At 39.7% G+C, this 20,232-nt stretch overlaps 1 protein-coding gene across 1 annotated transcript in view; it reads right to left on the minus strand.

The window, feature by feature from the left end:
• The window catches only part of slc4a11 (solute carrier family 4 member 11), a 142,073-nt gene that overhangs the window by 33,949 nt on the left and 87,892 nt on the right, over positions 1-20,232 (minus strand). The window contains 4 exon segments of the mRNA XM_042500470.1: positions 3,051-3,174; positions 5,350-5,431; positions 10,882-10,914; positions 18,716-18,944. Coding sequence (XP_042356404.1) covers positions 3,051-3,174; positions 5,350-5,431; positions 10,882-10,914; positions 18,716-18,944 — 468 coding nt within the window.

Raw genomic sequence — 20,232 nt, forward strand, 5'->3', positions numbered from 1 at the left:
GGACATTGGATTGCATTCAGTTCAAGAGAGATTTGGCAGCTTAGAAGCTGAATGAGCAGCATTTCCGATGTCTTAGTGTTGTAAAATATAAAAAGCATGTAAAATTTATAATTCAGTCGGGAGCATTTCAGTTGAAGGAAACTTCATTTTTACTTACGATATCATAGCGCCCTTCCGCATGCTAAGAGGAAAGCCAAAAGCAGAGAGAGCAAACCTCTCTGCCCTCCACGCGCATACAAAGAAAGCCTGTTTGAGGATATTTGGCAGCTGCAGCTGTATTAAAATATAAAAACCATTACAAATTGGTAGCTGAGTCAGGGCCACTTTAGAAAAAGAAAATTTTATTTCTATTTTCTATTTGCCCTCTCTGATTTTCCACGTGCTCACATGGAAAGCTGAACACGGAGAGAGTACACCTCTCCATTCCTGTCATGCCTACGTGGAGGCCTTAAGGCAGAGGGAGCAAACTTCTTTGCCCTTCCACGTGAGTAGAAAGCCAAAGGCAAAGAGAATACACCTCTCTTCCATCCACATGCATGTGAGGAAAGTCTGTGTGAGGACCTTGGATTCAATTCAAGAGACATTTGGCAGCTTAGCAGCAATACTGATGGCATTTCCAATGTTTTAGTGTAATGAAGTATAAAAACCAAGACAAATTGGTTGTAATTGTCCTTTAAATGAAATCAATACTCTGACAGGTGAATTTAAAAGAATGGACAGATGGGGCCATGAATTGTGAATCAGTTGCGACCGCTATCGCCCGTCTCAAGGTCTGATTCACAAACAACATTTTAAAGCTGATTTCAAACACTCATAAAGTTTTGCAGCTGAGTGCAATTTGCCCTTTTTGTGTCTGACTGCAATTATCCATTTGGCAAAGTATAATTGTTGTCGCCAAGAACACAGTCGTCAAAACAATGGCAGACAATTTTCAGATGTCCTGACCGATGAGGTGCAGAGGCATTGCTCAAAGCTTTGGGCAAGGAATTTAAACATGACAGAAAGCAACTGTCACACCAAACTGACATTAAAAAACTGGTGGTGACTCACTTCATGTAACAAGTTTGTGTTGATCTCACACCCTCTAAACTCTGTGCTCTCATTATGAAGACAACAAATGCTGCCGCTTTTGGCGTAAGATACAGACTCCAAAAGTCACCTTTCACGTCTGCATGACATGCAGCTGAATGATGTCAGGTGAGAACGCATCCAAACAGAACCGTTAGCGGTGTTATTATATGTGGCAACTGCCATGGCAACATGATATGCAGCAGGATGGTGTCATGTTGAAACACTGCCAGTAATCATAATAGAAGGAGCGCAAAGGTCCCTGAAGGGCGGGTGGGATTTGTGGTGGATCGATCCAACAAACCCCCGAACTTCCATGTGGGAGTCCGGTGTTTGCTTCCCATCTGAATGTGATTTTTTCCCCCTACACTTTACCATCTGTGCCAGCATGAGCATTTGTTGCTGTCCTGAAGTTGGTCGTTGATCGCCATGTGCTTTTTTCACCGAAACATAACCACATTCATCGTAATCCAGCCATGTTGACATCACAGTAGTGCCATGTAGGAACGTCAACAGCAGACGCAGAAGGAAAGCTAGGGAGCAATATTTTGACATGGCAGTCCACAGCAAAGCGGCAATATGTGATGACTTGGGATGACAACATTTCTGCAAACCATTTCATGTGTGTCATATCGATGTTGCTTAAGATGATGAGAATGGGTTGCTAAACTTCAGCAGTTTGTCTGTTTACTGCAAAAACCAGGGCGACGGGTTCCTACTGACAGCTCAACATTGACCGATGGCCGAACAGCTGCTTTGTATGTCAAAGCCCTAACTACTTGCAGCTATGAGCACTTATTTTTGTGAATTGCAATAAAGCTAATTTACACTGAGAGGGGGTCAATTGCACAAAATGTATGCATATTAATGAATTTAAATAGATGCATATAGCACAGGAGCACTGAGACACTGTTTTCTTGGAAGCGCAGTTAGGGGTGCAGCATTTTTCCCTTTGGTTTAACGGCTCCATATGCCGTGCAATCCTTCTGTGAAATCCACCCTGAGTGAGAAAAGATCCCTCAAAAGTGTCAAAAGACTACAATCCTCTAACACTTTATGAAAAAAGTAAGTAGTTTGGCTTTTAATTTAAAAATATTAATAATGCCAACAACACAACAATCTGTGAGGAACTCATATTTCAAAACTACCATTTGCAGCCCAAACACTCTGTGCTTTAATGGTATAATTATTTCTTATTACTTTAATTACTGTGGCACATAATCAGCAGCTCGTTTGTGTTCCTTTCCCAGTTGTCTTTTTACTTTTAAATTACAGAACACATTTTCTGAGCTGTCATCATCACAACAGGATCTTGTTTGTAACATGTGGTGATTACTGTCTTCTTGGAGCAAGAAACAAAACAGGTTTTGGATGCATGGAGACACAAAATCCTGTTGAAAATCAGTTTAAACCAACCAGGGAAAGCAGAGAATGGTGATCCTTGTTCACTCAATAGTTTCATCCAGAACTGAGCCTGCTTTTTAAGAAAGCTAAACTTAATTGGACTCTTGACAGGTGGCTGAGTCTCCTTTTAAATACAGTAACAGAAAGCAGAGCAGGAGGGTATGCAAATGATCAATTAGTTGTGCTATGGCAGCTGGATGCTTACATTGATCATATGGTGAGTTGGGCTTTCCTAATCCATACACCTGCAGCTAACACAACTGACATGACTTCAAGATTCAGGTAAAGACGGGAAAAAAGGAAAATGAATGACAGTTGAAAATAAGAGAAAAACCTCTTCACAGAATATTATTATCAAGAAATTAATTCATAATTGAAAAAGGCGGAATATTTTAGTTAGATGAGGGTAGCAGCTGTAAGCCAGCTGAAATACTCAGTTATATAAAGAGCAGAAGAAAAAGGAAATGAATGAAATATGACCAAATGTAACAAACAAGCAGGTCTGGAAATGCCCCAGTAATCCACCAAAGTCAGATAAATCCTGCGTATCATTTCCTCCCTCTGGGGGCGGCGGTTACCATTTTGAGCGGGGCCAGGATCAGGATGACATAGCGGACCTCGCAGCAGTTCTCCCCCCAGTTCTGCGGCCTCTCCAGGCGGGAGATGCACACGTGACGCCTCTGGAGATGCTTCACGTTGCAGCTGGAGCAGAGAGGGAGAAGGAGGAGGTTTTATAAATGTCAACGCCTCACCTCACCGCCAGCGCCCTTCATTTCCATAGATTAACCTCTCTCTCTCTGCCACAACAGGTAGACACTATTCAAATGTGCTGGTGAGCCTGCACACACCCACGTATGTGTATTGATATGCACAGACACAAATATATAGTGTAAGGGCACTCACACATAAATTCCTATCACCCTGTCAGTTTATTTTTCACAATTTTCAAAAATTGCATTACATAATCATTCACATGATGTAGCTTTCAATTTATAACCATGTATCTCAATTATTGGTGGATTTTGATTTTCAGTTGAATGAATACGTGATCCTTTATGTGTCGAGAAATTCCTCTACTTCTTCAAAAATCAAGGAGTCCTTGAAATTGAATGACAAAATATGTTGAATGACAAATAAAAGCATTTTCTGAACACATGCTGTTTTTGCTGAGATGAAATAATGTTTGTGCTCTCCCAAAACCGCTGGAAATCACTCTCGGTTGAATATTTTTATATTAAATTAAAGTAAATCAGATTAAATTAAATTAAATTAAATTAAATTAATTAAATTATTAATTGATTGTTTAGTTAACAAAATATTAAAAATATTGCAAAATAATACCACACATTTTTGTCCAGTGCAATTTGATGTCTTTAGATTGCTTGTTGTGTTGAGTTACTGTCTAAAACATCAAAATATTATCAAAATTTGATATAAATTGATATAAATGCACAGTGCCCAACAAAGGCAAATGCGCTACAGCTTAGTTGATTAACAAAAAATGAATTGACAATTTTGTTAATTGATTGTATTTCTTTATCAAGCAAAATTCATGAAATACAATTGTCTCTTCTCAAGTGTAAGAATTAGCGTCTCTCTTTTATACACTGGCTGAAAAAGGCAAATGCACTATAACAGCCCAAATATTCCTCATTAGAAGAAACATGCTGCAACTTTAGAAAAAATGCAAGCTCATGCAGTAGAAAATTAATTCCCAGCAAATGTTGCAAAGTCAAAAACACAAATCCTGCAAATCAGATGCAACAGAAACAAACACTTTCAACACAACAACTGTTCTCCAGACCTCTGAGGGGAGAACTAAGCAAGTCATTAACTGAGACCAAATGAAAATAGAATACCATTACTTTTAGGCCTATTTACTTATGGATGTATAATTAGACCTGGATGCAGTGTTGGAGGCGGGCCCCCGTTCATTCCAGTGAAGGCTGCTACGTGGCTCATAAAACTGAAAAACTCTGCAGTATGAAATTACCCAGATCTTTTGCATCATGGGGCCTGTAGAGCATGTACACTGGAGATTTATGGTGGCCGAGTTTCTGACTTCCATCAGCCGAGTGGCCGACTTCCTGTTAGCACCCTGCTAACTTGAATGGGAATAAAATTTTTTTCTTTTCTAAACTTTTGGGATGTTATCACATTGAATGGATCAAGTGCAGATGGTGAAAGGAGTCCTTTTACAGATGCTGTAACAGTTAAAAAAAAAAAAAAAGTATGATTTACAGACATCTCTTTCACAATGAAAGTCTATGTGAAAAAGTCAGACGTGTTAGACCTGGACAGTGTAATATCACTTTTGGTCATTATATAAAATTGACTTCAAAGCCATGCGCTGTTCCTGGTGGCTGATCTTTACTTCACCTCTCTTCCCACCTCAAAAAACCAAGCTGTACCACTTAATGCCCAACCAAGAGGCCTGGAGCTCTTCTACTGTGTTGACTGGATATGCAGCATTTTTCTGTTACTTCTGTTTTGGGGATTTATGTGTATTTGAGTTTGCAATTTTTCTGTATCTGCAGTGTATTTGCTGGTAATTTACTTGTTTTGGCTTTTGGCAGCATGTTTTTTTCCATTGCAGCATGCATCTGTTGTGGTTTTTGTATGTGATACTAAATTGACTTTTGATGCTGCAGGAGGTTTCTGCTAATGGGAAGTTTTTGGGCCATTGTGGTGCATTTGTCGCCCTTGTTGGCCACTGTACAAAAGAGATGGGTAGATAATTTTCACACTTGAGACGCATTTTTGCAGGAATACAATCAATTAGCAAAATTATTTTGTTGATCAAGTAATTGAACAAGCAATTCATTGTTTCCACCCTAAACCTCACACACACTCATGCACAAACACACTGTGGCTTACAGGATGCAGAGCCAGGACTGCTGGTACTGGATCCCGGTGGCGGTGGCTGTCACCCCCTGGATCGTCTCTGACAGCAGGTGGACTGTGGGGGGGTCAAAGGTCAGAGGTCAAACACAAGTTAGCCAAGATCAACCTCACATCCTGTTTGATCCTCACACACTCTTATTTTCTGCTGCTCACTGCTGAACTCCTTCCCTCTAGCACCTAAAATGTGTATTCACATGTTAACGACCACATTTATGATGCTTAACTGCAAAATGTTTATGTAATTAAAAATAAAACCTGGCTCTGGTGTCTTTTTCTGTCCTAATGGTGTCAGCCAAATGCCTAAAACGTTCAACAGAAGTCCAGAGCCTTATCTGCCGTGCCAAGTCTCTCAATATGATGTCTACATCAGAAGTGTCTAACAAGCTCGCCTCCTGCTTTAGACGGCAACGCCGGTCTGCACTGTGTGCAAACACCACACCGTGACAAACTAATGACGATGTCCAGAAAACACCAACGCTCACGCTTGCAGATTTAAAAAAAAAAAAAAAACACATTTCATTACGCTGCCGTGTTTACTCAGAACAAATCATTAAACATGGGCAACTAGGGACATGTCTGAAACCGGCTCGCTGCTTCCTAATAAGAGGAATCTCCCCTCCGACGTCTCACGCGGAGAGATGAATAACAGTGTTTTGGGGGATATTCTTCCCCGACTATCCCAAACCCCTCGACAAGATTCAGCGTGCTTTAGCTCGCAATGTTCTCCTCCACTCATCAGCACCGAGCAAATTACGGGGTGGAAATGTTTTGTATTGTAAGCAGCGGGGACAGTCATTTCCATATCATTCTGATTTTCCCTGCCAGTGGTTTCTGTCTGTCTGTCTTTGTCTTTCTCTCCATCACTCTGCCTTTCTCCCTCTCTGCCATGCCGTCTCGTCAATAAAGTATCCTCCATTCATGCCAGAAAATGATGGGCGTCACCATGACAACAGTATCATAGTGCTCAAGGAGTGAGAGAGCTGGGTAGGGAGAATCAGAGGGAACAGACAGGAGAGAAATAAGAGAGGGAGAATGCAGATGGGGAGAAAAGGGGATGAAAAGATGCCTGTAAAGAAAGAAAATGACAGGAGGAAGAAGAGCTTGGGTGGGAGAGAGTGAGAGAGGTGGGAGGAAAAAAAAGGGAGAGAAATAAAAGAGAGAGAGACAGGAGGAGAGAACAAGGAGGATGACATGCAGAGAGGAAACTGAGAGAGAGGAAAAATGCAAGCAAGAGAAACAGGGGCAAAGAAGGACCAAGGGAATTGAGGAAAAAAAAAATCAAACAAATAACAAAAGAACGTGACAAACAAGAAAGAAAATGAGAGTGAGACGAGATGAAAAGGAGAGCGAGACCGAGGGACGGAGAAGGAAAGGAGATGGACTGGGATTCAATTCAATTAATAGCAGTAAGCCTGACAGCCATGTAATAATCAAAAACCATCCAATTTCTAATTGACGTCAGGGAGGAGAGGAGGGGAGAGATGGAGGGAGACAGAGAGAGATGCAAACAGAACAAAAGAAAGATTAAAAGATAATAAGAGAAGGAGAGAAAAGACATGAAAGAGACAGAGAGGTAGACGACTTCTTGGGTCCTTCATACCAACAGATCGACCGATGTCAGACCATCCGCTAACGGCTAACGCTGCTAGCCGTCATAATACATCCACTTCAATATTGTTTTTGTGACAAATGTCTTTTCAAAGTGAGCCGACTGTTTGAGTGCTGAGAGGAGTTCAACAGCCGGAGCAGAGCATGAATACTGTCAGCGTTCAGGGTTGAATATCGCCATTACTAAACGTGGGAAGCTTCTACAAAATGACATTTGTAATCGGAAGGTCTCCGGAGTTGTGATTCATGCCAGCAGCACTTCAGGATTTTGTGACTAATGTGTTTTAAAGCCTTTACTTCTATGCATGTGTCTGTTTGGCTGCACAGGATTTTGTTCTGCGTCCTTCCCTATCCTACAGCTATGACGCTGTGATAACTGATGTCCAAATATTCAGTTGAATATTGATTTCCTACACCATTTCTACACATCATTCAGAACTGTTACATGTGAGAAAAAGTTGAATTATTGTGTTAGTTTGACCAAAACTGGATTATTAAAATACATGTCAACATCTTAGTCCAACTGAAATTGGACTAAATTCAGTTTCTCGAAATCAGACTAATGCACCCAGACAATGCGACTGTTTTCATTTACCATGAGTTTTGTCTGATATAATACAGTTTAAAGAAGATCTACTTTTCCTTATTATGTGTCATTTATATAATGTTACAATGTCAAATGTTCAATAATGAAGTTTCAATAATGAGTTATGTAAAAATAATCTCTGTAAGCAATATTCTCTTTTTCTAACAGTTTTTCTACTTTTGCTACAGGCTGATGTCAGCTCGTGGTTTCTTTCCCAAAAATAACTTTTGCATCTATTCCTTCATTAAAAAACAAACAATATATGAATTTGTTCATTTCAATAGTTAACCTCCTCATAACCAGTATCTGTGCACAGGAGGTTTCAAATATCTACATCACATTTTTGTAAGTTGTACAGTAGATCATAATTGGCTTTCAAAAATTGTGTCACAAAATCCTGCTCATTCATGCAGGTTCTAAACAGAAGTATAAGGTGTGCAGAAAAACTTAAGCAGATGAATGTGAAAACAGCCTTCTAGCCTCAAAGTCTGAGCGTAAATCATTCTGCACAGTCAAGGTCAAACATCCAAGTACAGCAACAATAAGCTAAACACATACTTGTAACAAAGATTTAAAAAAAAACAATCAGTATTTCCTGAATCAGGTCAGTCCCACCTCCTCTCTCAAACTGGCTGGACATCGCAGAACCTTTGATTTTGCACGCCAGAGTGAATTTACTTTGCCAACATCACCCTCCACCTCCACAGCCTCCTTTCTAAATGGCCATGGTCATGTGTGGGACACTGTGGACACACTGTGTCTTACATCAGCAGCTCAGGTGAACAAACCTGCCTCGGATGTCGGAGGAGAGGAGGCGTTTGAGTGAGGTCGCTGACGTGATCAAGTGGGACACTAATTAAGACATTCGATACTTGTCAGTTAGGTGAAGATTTCTGCACGGTTTCGTCAGCTTTTGGTATGCAAACACCGCTGTTTCCATACACAGAAAGACGAGGGGAAAAAAAATCACAGATGCTCACACGCAGCATATCAAATGTGACAAACTTCAATGGAAAGTGATGAAAAAATATGAGGAAGGCAAGACTGGATGGCTGGATGGGCCCCTTTGATCTTTCTGGATTCTTGGTGAATTCTTTAACTGCATTATTCACACGATTCGCTTGGAAGGAGGAAAAACAGATTGCAATTTCTGTAAATCACACGAGAATAATCCAGTCTGTCACAAATAAGAGAGAGACGAATCAATAAACACGCTAAACCCGTCAAAACACAGAGATGTTTATGTTTCTTTTTGGCTGCCCGTCTAACATCGGCGGCAGAAAATCTACAGAGATGTTTGGACAAAAAAAGACACACAGATTTATCGTTTCTTTGTCTGTGTGTGAAAGGACCACGAGTCTTTACATTACACTCAGAGGTGACCTCAATAAAGCCCACTGATCTTATACTGCCTTAAAGATTAACTGTGGTTCCAACCAGTGGTAGACCCGCCGGCGAACACGCACGCACGCACGCACGCACGCACGCACGCACGCACGCACACACACACGCACACACACACACGCACACACACACACACACACGCGCGCACAGGGGAATGATTGGTTTCCTTCAGAGTGGATGGTTGAGGGCACTTTGAAGGAGACGATTAAACACAGGAAGGATCCATACAGCAGTGGCAGATGAAACACTTACTGTACATTAGATATGCATCACAGCCAATCACCATGCAGCACATATACGTATTGATGTCACGCGGCGGCGATGAGAGGGCCACTCGGACTGGGTCAATGGGGAAACCTTGTTATCTAGACAAGGCTGTCAATTCGAATTTTCGACTTGCTTGAATGAAAACAAATTGCTTTAATGGTGAGTAAATCAACGCCCTGCATGGATAAAATATCAAAGTCAAGGACTGCTTAGAAGGTAAATTCCAATTATATAACCAGTTTGAAAAATAAATGACCTGAATCTCCAAAATATGCCAATAAAATATCGCTATCGCCAAATCATTTTGACAATTTCAGCTCATAATGTTCACACAGATAACCAAATCAACAGAAAACATGTTGCCATTCTACATTTCTGCAAACCATGGATATGTTACAGATGTATGTTAATATGTATCGCTGTGATTAACATGTAGTTAGGTTAAGACACAAAAAACACTTGTGCATGTTTTGGCTAAAAATACCCGGCATTAATGTTACAAGTCTGGTTGCAAACGTGCTGTCTCAGTGGCACTGTGACACTATCATGGCAGGAAATGCAGCAGTGCTTTCGTCAAAAACAATCCTTCTTCACAGCAGTAGCTCGGCTGGAAATGCAGTGATGTCTTGATAAAAAATAAACCTCTTTTTGTAACACTAGTCTGGCTGGAATTGCAGCAAAGTCTGGGTAAAACAGAAAAAAAACCCTTTTCTTAGCACTATCCAGGCTGGAAACACAGTGTTGCCTTTGTAAAAACAGCATTTAATGGCACTATGTCAGGTAGAAAAACAGTGACAGGTCAGAAAAAGAAAGAAAAAAAGAAAAACACATTCAGGAGCTTATAAGTCATTGGAAAAGGGACAGTTCACTTTTCCTGACAATATCCCAGCAGGAAAAAAAACATCTCCAGTAGAAAAACAGTGATGCCAAAAACAAAAAACCAAAACAAAACAAGGACTGGGGGCTAAAAAGCAGCTGGAAACATAGGGACAGATCACTCTTTATGCCATTGTCCTGGCAGGAAATGCAGCATTTGTCGCTGTAAAAAAGTAACTGTTATCTGGCACTATCCCCTGGGGAAAAACAATGACGGGGCGCTGAAAAAACATCCGCATTTGGCGGCTAAAAAGCTGCTGGAATAACAGTGAAAGTGTGGCTAAAACACAACCACATCATAGAGGGCGTTGATTTGAGGGGCAGCTGAAGAGGCATCAATATCTGTGGCCCACCTCCTGATGACAAAGTCAGCTCATGTACTTTGTCAAATTAGAAAGGTCGATTGTATGAAAAGTACAAATGTCACATATTCATGGTTTGCAGAATGTGAATATTTTTCCTCTGGAGACCGTGCTGACAGAGAACCAGAAACACGGCTTTACAAAAAGAACTGATAACATTATCGGACAATGAGTGGTCTGGACGGAGAGGGCGTTGATTTGAGGGGCAGCTGAAGAGGCATCAATATCTGTGACACGGGAAGGATTGCTGGTGTCTGTAATCATTTGATGACTCAATGGATCGACCCAGTCCCGAGCGTGCAGAGGAACACAAACGGCATACTGATGGTGATTGGTACAGAAGCAAACCACTGATTGCAGCCTCATGGCGGCTGACATTTTCATCCAATTAGCACAGCTTACCGTCATCAAAGAAAACGAAACTTTGAGACTTGTCTGCATGTGGAGAAGGAGGAAGAAAAACCAAGAAGAGAAACCAGAGAGTCAGTTCAGTCACCTTCTTCTGATCAACAGGCGACGTGGCTCCTCAGATCCTCAGCGACACTCAGACACACACTCTGCAACCACGCACACATATAGACACACTTTCTGCTTAACAGGCACGCACATAAATATCTCTGCTGAACAGAAGCTTCATTTCCTGCCCTCCTTTACCTCATGCATATTAAATATCATTTTCCAGAGAAAATCCCTCAATGTCTCGTCTTTGTTGGGCGCAGAGAGATCTTATCTTGATTACCGTCTACAGGCTATTACCAAAAATTGGATTTTATCACTTATGTGTTCAGCAAGTGCAGAGAAAACCCAAAGACGTCAATGAAGAAATCAAGATGAGAAAAAAATGACATGTATGGCCACTGTTTTTCATGTGCTAAAGAGCTCGAATTAATGGCTTCAATTTAGTATTCTGATCATTCCCCGCAGAACGATACAGAGAGATTTTCACAGTGGAAAGTCACGCCGCCGGCCTGGAAAAGATATATTATTATAACAGAGAGTCACTTGACTCACAAACACACAGCACATTTCCTGTTAAACACTTAGAATATTTACAGAAGCTCCTGTCAGGAAATAAACACACATCTGCACAAGATATAAAGTGAAAATACAGATAAGTAATAATAATCCGGCTGTCACACATTTAGTTTTTAATTCATTAAACAGGTTATATGGGATATTAGAGGCCTGACATACTGTAGAAAGGGTTGTGTAGTATTTGGCAGAAATTTATGTTTTTGTTACCCTAGAATGAGCCGTTTATATCGAGGAAAGAGTCCTCAAGACATCTGTGACTAAACTCGCCAAATATCACTGCTTGGTCACTGCTGTTTAAGACAGCGTATGACTCGCTCGGTATCCTCCTGTGACTGTTGTTGATGTCCTACGATGAAATGTCACTCTATGTTTGTTGCATGCATTATGTCTTTCAAAATACCTTCATGGCTTTACGCAAAAATCTAGCTTCTTCTTTTCTTTTTCAAAATAAACCTGCAACGTTGTGGCAGACGAAACACTTACTGTATATTAGATATCCATCACAGCCAATCGCCAGCACATATACGTATGATGTCACATAGCGGTGATGAGGCGGCCACTAGGGTCAATGCTGAAACCTTATTATCTAGAGAGGCTGTCAATGCTACTATTCAACTTGCTGGCATAAAGACACATTGCATTAATGCTGAATACAAAAACGGCCTCCATGGATACGCTGTTAAAACGACTTGTGTTTACGTATATTTTAGTGTGCACGTGGTAAGGTTTAGAAAAAACATCATGGAAAGAAAAAAGCGCGTTCCCAGGAGAAAATCCGGTGTTTGTTGGACCAATCCACCTCCCTTTTGGGGCTTTTGAGCCGCCTATATAATGTTGTTGACCGCATCATTTCAAAGCAATGCTGTCCAGAAGCGTATCATACTGTCGAAACAGGTCTTGTCTCATTATATACTGACACAATTCAACCGGTTTAAATCACCTGTTTGTTTTGGAGAGGATGAGACCTCTGCGGATAATTCAGTAAAAACCTCCTGACCAATGAACACTGAAGCCACAAAATTTCCCTAAATATCACACACTGTTCCTTTAAGGCAGTTTTAAACACAAATTAGCACCTTGTTTTGAGAAAGAAGTCTCCTCTCACCTCTGCAGCTTTAAAAAATGATGAGTATGTGACTGTTTTTCAGATTGATTTGAGCTGCCAAATGAAACAAAAACAAAAAATATATAACAGGGGGATTATGCAAATCGAGGCAAAGTGGAGAGCCGGCGAGATCGATCAAAGGTGACGGCAATTTAGGGAGAAATTACGGTACAGTCATCACGAACAGGGCTCAATCAGCAGCGTGTGCAGCAGCGAGCGCCGCGGCTGCTAACAGGATCACGGAGGAGGAGAGGAAAATACAATTATACAATACATCATTACTGGAAATATTGAAAATTAGTCATTCTGTGGCAGCTGCTCATCACTTTTGTAAGCATCATGCTCAGCCTCCTATAATCATGAAGAAGCCTGGAGTATCTTACAGCATTATTTTTTAATTAATAGCGGCACGTTTAGCGTTTATAGAAGAGGCTGAAAATTATTATCAATGCATTGCATCATCAGCAATGCTGTTCGTTATCCCTCTGCACAATAGCTGCGCTCCAATCGACGAATCCCAAGACAAAAGTGAACCAGGAAAAAAAAAACAGCACAAGTTGGCTCCTCTGTACAAGTTATAGGAGGACTAATTATCTCTGTGGGCTTTTCATCTTTTTTCATTTCTGTAATTCTCTGTTCTTTTTGCGCCTGTTATAATCTCGCCCTGTTCTCTTTATCTCACAGCTGTACAGTATTACACTCCAAATGAGCTGGTCCGCTCGCCAGCCGTATCACCCCGCTGTGGCAGAGTGGACGCAGATACGGCAGAAATTAATACCTGAAGAGATATGTCCCGTTGATAACATACTTAATGTGCAATGTGAATGTATTCCCCCAGAAAGGGCCTTTGTTCCTCCCCCGGGGATACCCCCCCCCCCACTCCCCTCCGCACCGACACGAGTGCTTCACGTGTGAGTCTTCATGATTTGAATTCAGGGATCCCACACGTTACTCTGAGTGAAGGCAACAAGATACCGAAGAGAAGGATTTCAAAACGAAAAATCCACCTTTTGAAGTGCTGCATATTCTTAAATAATCGCCAAATAAAAATACAAGAGTCACAGGTAACTGAAATCCACAGACTGCTTAAAAAAACCTCTTTTGTGATGCGGATGCATATTTGAAAGTGTCTAGGTGTCAAATCCATCAGTCTAATATTTCTGCACGTCACAGACATCATTTAATGGCGACAGTACAGTAGAGCTGCATGTTTCAAACTGTAAATCTCTGTCATCCTCATTAGTTGCATAATTGTGGGATTGTTACATCATCCTCTGTTTAATTAATTGTCACCTAATTCTCATTTACTATTCTCCCATTTCTTGAGCTGCAGCTAATGCATTTCCCTGGAGTGATGACTCAACTTTTAACTGATTTAAAACAGCACTTTCTGTTAACAATATAAAAAGGGAAGCATGACTTTATGCCTTTACTGAGAATCTTTAATTAGTGAATAACTTTGATAAGTATGCTTGACGGCTGACTGTTTTCACATCAGCAGAGAATATGCTAATATTTAAGACAACCCTCCCAAAAAAAACCCCATCACAGTATTTTGTAGGGATGTGTTATATGTATTTTTTTTGTTTTTGTGTAATTTCACATTTTTGTATTTTAAAAGAAGTTAATAACTTGTGGTTTATGCACAACTGAAGGTAAGACAGGTTAAGTAGTGGTGAGCAAAAATTGATTATTAAATATTCAATAGCTCTGATCTAACTAAATCTGACATGAATTCTGACATCACTATTGTAACACAACAAAGACAAAGATGGGTTCTGAGTCTGAAATGCTATTTTCTATTAAAGTGCATCCAAAAACTTCCTAAACATACTTTTATGGAGCATTGTGTTTAAGAAATCAAATTAGAATATTTTGGTATGATCTCTAAAATCAGACATGTAGGCCTGTTAGCCCTGACCCCATCAACAAGGAATCGAAACAAAAAGTAATTCGCATCCCTGAATATCGAAAAATAGGCTTTATTAGCGCCTCTCAGGCCCTTAAACACTTCTGCTGCTGGAGTGTGAGCTCTGCACCATGGAGAGTCGGTGAGGGTCTGCGCACACACATAAAGTGACAGGGCTAACTGTAGCCTAACATGACCAAACAGTTTTAAACGGGTTTTATGATAATGCTGAGCTGTGTCAGCATGAGTTTTTTTGGACCGTTTAACGTCTGGTGTCGGATACAAGAAGCTGCTTCTGTGTTAGCTCGAGCTAACCAGGCAGACGTTTACCTGACCAGGAGATGATTGTGATGCAACAGAAAGTTTGCTGATCTGGCAGAGTTTGGGCCAATCAGAATTAGATGCTTGGCACTACTGTGAGGTCTTCCTCTGAAATATATCCATACTAGCTGGGTTTCTATAACAAATTTCTGCAAAACTTAAGCGATATTTTCAAATCGTTGTTTAGATATAATTTTGAGATGACTGCGTATCCACTGAGTGATGTTCTGCAACTTCTCCTCTGGCGATAACATTTAAAGAAGCATGTCGATGGATGTTCAAAACATTAGCAGGTTCATTTCTATCGCAGCCACCGCACTAGCCGTCATTATTTCCAATCGAAGGCGACGCAGACGTGTTTTGGAGGGATAATGGAAAGGCGAGCCCCTTACACGAGGAAGCGAAGGGTTTCTGGGCGGTGATAGTCTACGATTTCACAGAGGAATATCAGACTCAAAACTTCCGGATGATCTGCTTAAATTTCAAAGAGTCATGTGACGCAATAACAGCTCTTGTAGCGCCTGCTACATCATGCCCTTCATCATGTGAACTATAAAAGCTAACAAAATGTTTCCATTGCAGTTTCTGAAAAATGTGGCTATTTTTGAATCGCCTGAAATACCACCTCATGCAAGCGTAAAAACTTATTTGCGATAAATGGGAGTTTTTCAAAATTCTTGTGTTTCCACTTGCTGTATCTTAAATTCGCAATTTCAGTTTGCGCAATTTGATGTTTAATGGAAACCCGCCTACTGGCAACGACATATTTGGCTTCCTAATCAGCGTGCTGAGCTTCATATTTATTGGCAGACTGCAAAGCGCCACCTACTGTATTGTGGAGTGTGTGGATGCTACACTTATTAAGTCATAAGTGCAATTTAGCTTTGTATTATTGGACTACAATCAACCGGATTTAAATCATGCATCTGTTATTGTATGTTTTGTGCTTTACAAACTATCACTCTATGGTTGTAGATTTATTTTTTATAATAAGGTATCAACTGTTATTTTTTCAGTTTTTTTCTGTTGCGTTACCCAACTTCAAAATTCAGTGACACTCCTGAACGCACAAATCGATTTTCCCAACATTTCCAGACAGCCCAGACCTGCGCAGGAAGCCTTTTTGTTAAGATGGCAGCCACAAAGAGGGAAAAAAGCCTCTTCTGTTGCCTCTGAGTGGGGTATTCTCGGAGAGAAACAGTCAAGCAGCCGCAGCCACCACAGCTTGAGAGTCTCAGAGAGCCATTTGAAAAGCTAAGTGAGTGATCGATGACAGAAGTCAATTATCACCTCGCGGATCTGTCAGAGGCGGCTGTGCAGGGGCGAGCGTCACACACCACCCACCTCTGACTAACAATCAACAACCGCGGACACCAGCCCAGCCAGACGGGAAAACACTGGAGACGGAGGATATGACAGGTAGCCCTGACACTGCCATTACCTCCGCACGCTCTTACAGCGGCAAGAAAACTCCACTTGTGTTTTTCCATGTATCTGCAAAACATCTTTAAATCTGCAACAGCCAGGCAAAATTAATGAAAAAAATTAACGAAAAAGAGAGCAAATTTTGATTTGATAAATAATTACTTTTGTGACTACAGTTTTCGGTACAGCTCAGGCAGAGAGCGAGGCTTCGACAATGGCTCCACACTGTTATGTAAGAGGGCGGATTTCTCCTGCTCTAATGGGCTGAGGAGATTCGCCTTAACCAAGCGGCTTTGCTACTCAGCCAAAAGGACCTGTGCTGAGGGGACTGAGCTAATGTGACAGGGATCTGTAAGCCGACAAATGGGCACCAAACCTGCAGGAACTCTGCTGCACTTTAGAAACGAATTATATGCATTAGCAGAGAATTAGATGTGCAGAAAAGTTTAACCCTTTCAACTCCTCAGCAGAATGATCCACATTGGTATTTTTGCTTCTTATGATTTCTTGGAGAGTCTCAAAATGCTTTATATCTCGTAAAATCCATACAACCTAAGATAAGAGGTTGTGTAGGACAATCAACCATAATAATTGATTAAATTATTGTAACTGTCTAATTAAAAAAGAATACAAAAATCAGACATTTTGCATCATTTTAAAGGTAGAAACACACGCTAAATATTTCTGAACTCTCTAAAAGTTCTTTGAAGTATGTGCATGTTTAGAGTGCAAAGGAATTGTGATGGATTATCATTTATACCTTTGGCGCCACTGCACGTTCTCCGCAGCAACGTAAGGGAGCGCAATGATGTCATTACAAGCATACGACGTGACGAAACTGGAGAAGTTTTAGCTTTCTGCTACAAAAAGAAGGAATGAGATAGCTATTATGTTTTTTTTAAATTACTATTTTAGGTCGATGTGTACTGCAAACAATGATCCTCTGCGGCCATTACAGGGAAATTCCTGCGTAATTACAGCAACATACATTTGCAGCTCAGGTAAAGTGAGGTAACGTAAGGTCATGAGGAGGAGACGGAAAACAGTCGTTTTATCTTTCTGCAGAAAAAAGAATGAATGCTCCAATAATAACTGGAGACATATTAACTGGTACATATTTTAGATCCATATAAACAGAAACATGCAAACAAAGAACTCCTTTCCCTTCATGGGTTTTTCAAGAGGATGGAGGAAGTATGTTATTGAACATCATTGTAGTACTTTGCAAAATTAATACAGCAAATTCTCCAAATAGCCATCATTAAGAACCTATATTTTAGCTCTTGTGGATTAATATCTTTGAGAGAAGCTTATTATTAAAAGTAAATATAAAAAGTTTAAATAAAAATAATGAGGAGCTTCTGAAACTTTTAAAGACTTGGATTACTTTTAAAAAGTAAGATTATCTTATCCATAAAGTCTTATCCATGAATTAATATCTTATTTTTTCTCTTGTCATCTCGCTAAAGAGGATTTTAGTAATATATACTCAACATGTACAGTATGTAGATGTATGTAGATATGGGTACGATATGTATGTTTGTGTGTATGTTTTCATGTGTATGTGTTAATAAGAAAAATATATGTACATTAGGAAAAAAAAGGGGAGGTATGTTTTTAAAGAGTTAAGCGTTTACACTTTTTGGGACAATAAATCTTTCAGCTTTCAGGTCAAAACAGGAAGATTAATATGTATAAAATGTGCAAGAAAAACAGTTTTAGTTAAATTAATTAATATAATTTTGGCATTTGGCATAGAATGAATTGATTATGCATTTTGAAAGTAAATAATTTCCTCCCTCTGAAATAAAAAAATTACAATTTTTAAATTAATTTAATATGTTAAGAACATTGGCAATCTGCTTTTGCAATGGAGAAAAAAACATCTCAAAAAACATTTTCAATCATCTAAAAAATACTAAACATTATTGGAAGAAGCAAATTTCTTTAATCTAATTTGTATCGCTCCTCGCGTCTCGAGCTGATATAAAGACGTGTGTATTTTTATGCGTTAACGGTGAAGATAACCACTTGACAGTTTTCCCAGGAAACGTTTGATGTCTGCACATGTAAATTGTTGCCAACCGGATTCAGCACATCGAGCTCTATTTGTGTCCACTCGAAAAAGCCGCGGGGCGAAATGGACAGCCTCGTCTCAAACATCACAAACTCTCCTTTGGGTCTTAAAAGCTTCTTGAACCATTCTCAAGTCTATCTGACAATTCTGCTCGCTGAGCCTGAGGTGAGGCTATTTTTCAGGTAGGTGTTGACATGTGCAGCCGTCAGATGTTTTCAGGTCAGGTGTCAGATGTTTCGGGGTCTTGGTTTGATGTTGTGCAGACTCAGATGGTGAAATCTCTCTGTCTTATTGTGTTTTGTGTCTCTGTGACTGTATTTTATGTATTTTTTTAAGCATGCACGTCGACGAGTTGGCTGCTTACCGTTGACCTCCTGAGCTCCTGCGTCGGTGAAAAGCATGCTCATCACCTCCTCGAAGTTGCAGCTGGGCTCGGATGCGTGGCTGTCCTGGCCCACGTGGTGCAGCATTCTCTTCAGGACGTCGTCCAGCGAGGCAGCCGTCTCATCCAGCAGGATACTGGCCCGTGCCAGGAAGCCATCCAGGTCCCGGTGAGCCCGAACCTCCTCCTCAAAGTCCATCAGCTTCACATACTGCGGAGGAGATTGAGTTTGTTCAAAGTCTGAAATATTTATGTTTGAGATTTCTGTGCTGATTATGCCAAATAATTACGACCCATTCACATAACAAGACTAAGGAAGCCTTGGTGGACAAAGTTGTGCAACCCAGGATTTATCAACATGTGTTGCTGGTGAGAACTAACATATGATACAAATGGAAAGCTGGCCGGTTTTGAAAATATTTGAGATTTCTGTTATTAATTGTAATTTTTTGTCATTTTTATTTTATTTATTTATTGTTTTTGTTGCTGATTTTTTTGTCTTTTGGTTTTGTTTTGTTTTTATTTTATGGTATACCATATTTGCTGCCAAGACTATTTTATTCATATGTAATATCTGTTATTAAAGAAAACCCCAATAAAGACATTGATATGAAATTATTTTAACCCTTTGAAGTCTGGATTAACATAACTTTCCTTGTGCTGCATTTCAACACCTTTCACAAGTATTTAAATCTCTGATCCCTGAGGAAGTTGGTTTAATTTCTTTCAAAAATGTGGGATAAAAGGCAATGAGCAAACTGGAAAGAAAACTCCCCAAAATAGCAGGAAATGAGAGGAATAATTAAAAATAACTTTACAGAAAAATTATAATTTTTAAGCATTTTTTATGTCATTTCGCTATTTGTTTGTTTTTGGTTTTATGTTTTTATAATTTCAGTTTTTCTTGTACTTTTTTTTCTTGATAATTGATGGGTCATTTTCTCTTAAGTTGCTCATTGCCTTCTTCCCATGTTTTTCAAAGAAATCGGTTTCAAGCTGAATTTCAATGTAGATTACTGAAAGATTAGCAATAAGTAAATAAAATTAAATTAAAAAATACAGAAGTTTGAAAAACATGACAATCAAAAACAAGGAAATAAACTCCCAAACTACTTGAAAAATAATAATAATTTTAAAAATATAAATAAATGAATAAATACATTAGTATGATATATATACATTTAGCTCTCTGGACAGTTTTTACTAGCTCTTTAAAAAATTTTTTTTTTCCAAATCTACTAATTTCTTGCAATTTGTGGGACATTTTTCAGCAGAGTTGCTCTTTGCCATTTTCCCCCATGTTTGTGAAAGACATGAAACCAATGTGCTCGGGGTTAAAAGTACTTAATTCTTGTTTAAGGCAAATGTCAAAGCAATGCAGCACAAGAAAAGTGATGTGGATCCAGGTTTCAAAGGGTTATATAACTACGAATATAAAACATGAATATAAAACTAGATTCTAATATGAAAACCTCTATGAGGAAGAAGTCAAAGGCTAT

The sequence above is a fragment of the Plectropomus leopardus genome, chromosome 14 (assembly GCF_008729295.1).
Source record: "Plectropomus leopardus isolate mb chromosome 14, YSFRI_Pleo_2.0, whole genome shotgun sequence".
Classification (NCBI taxonomy): Eukaryota; Metazoa; Chordata; class Actinopteri; order Perciformes; family Serranidae; genus Plectropomus; species Plectropomus leopardus.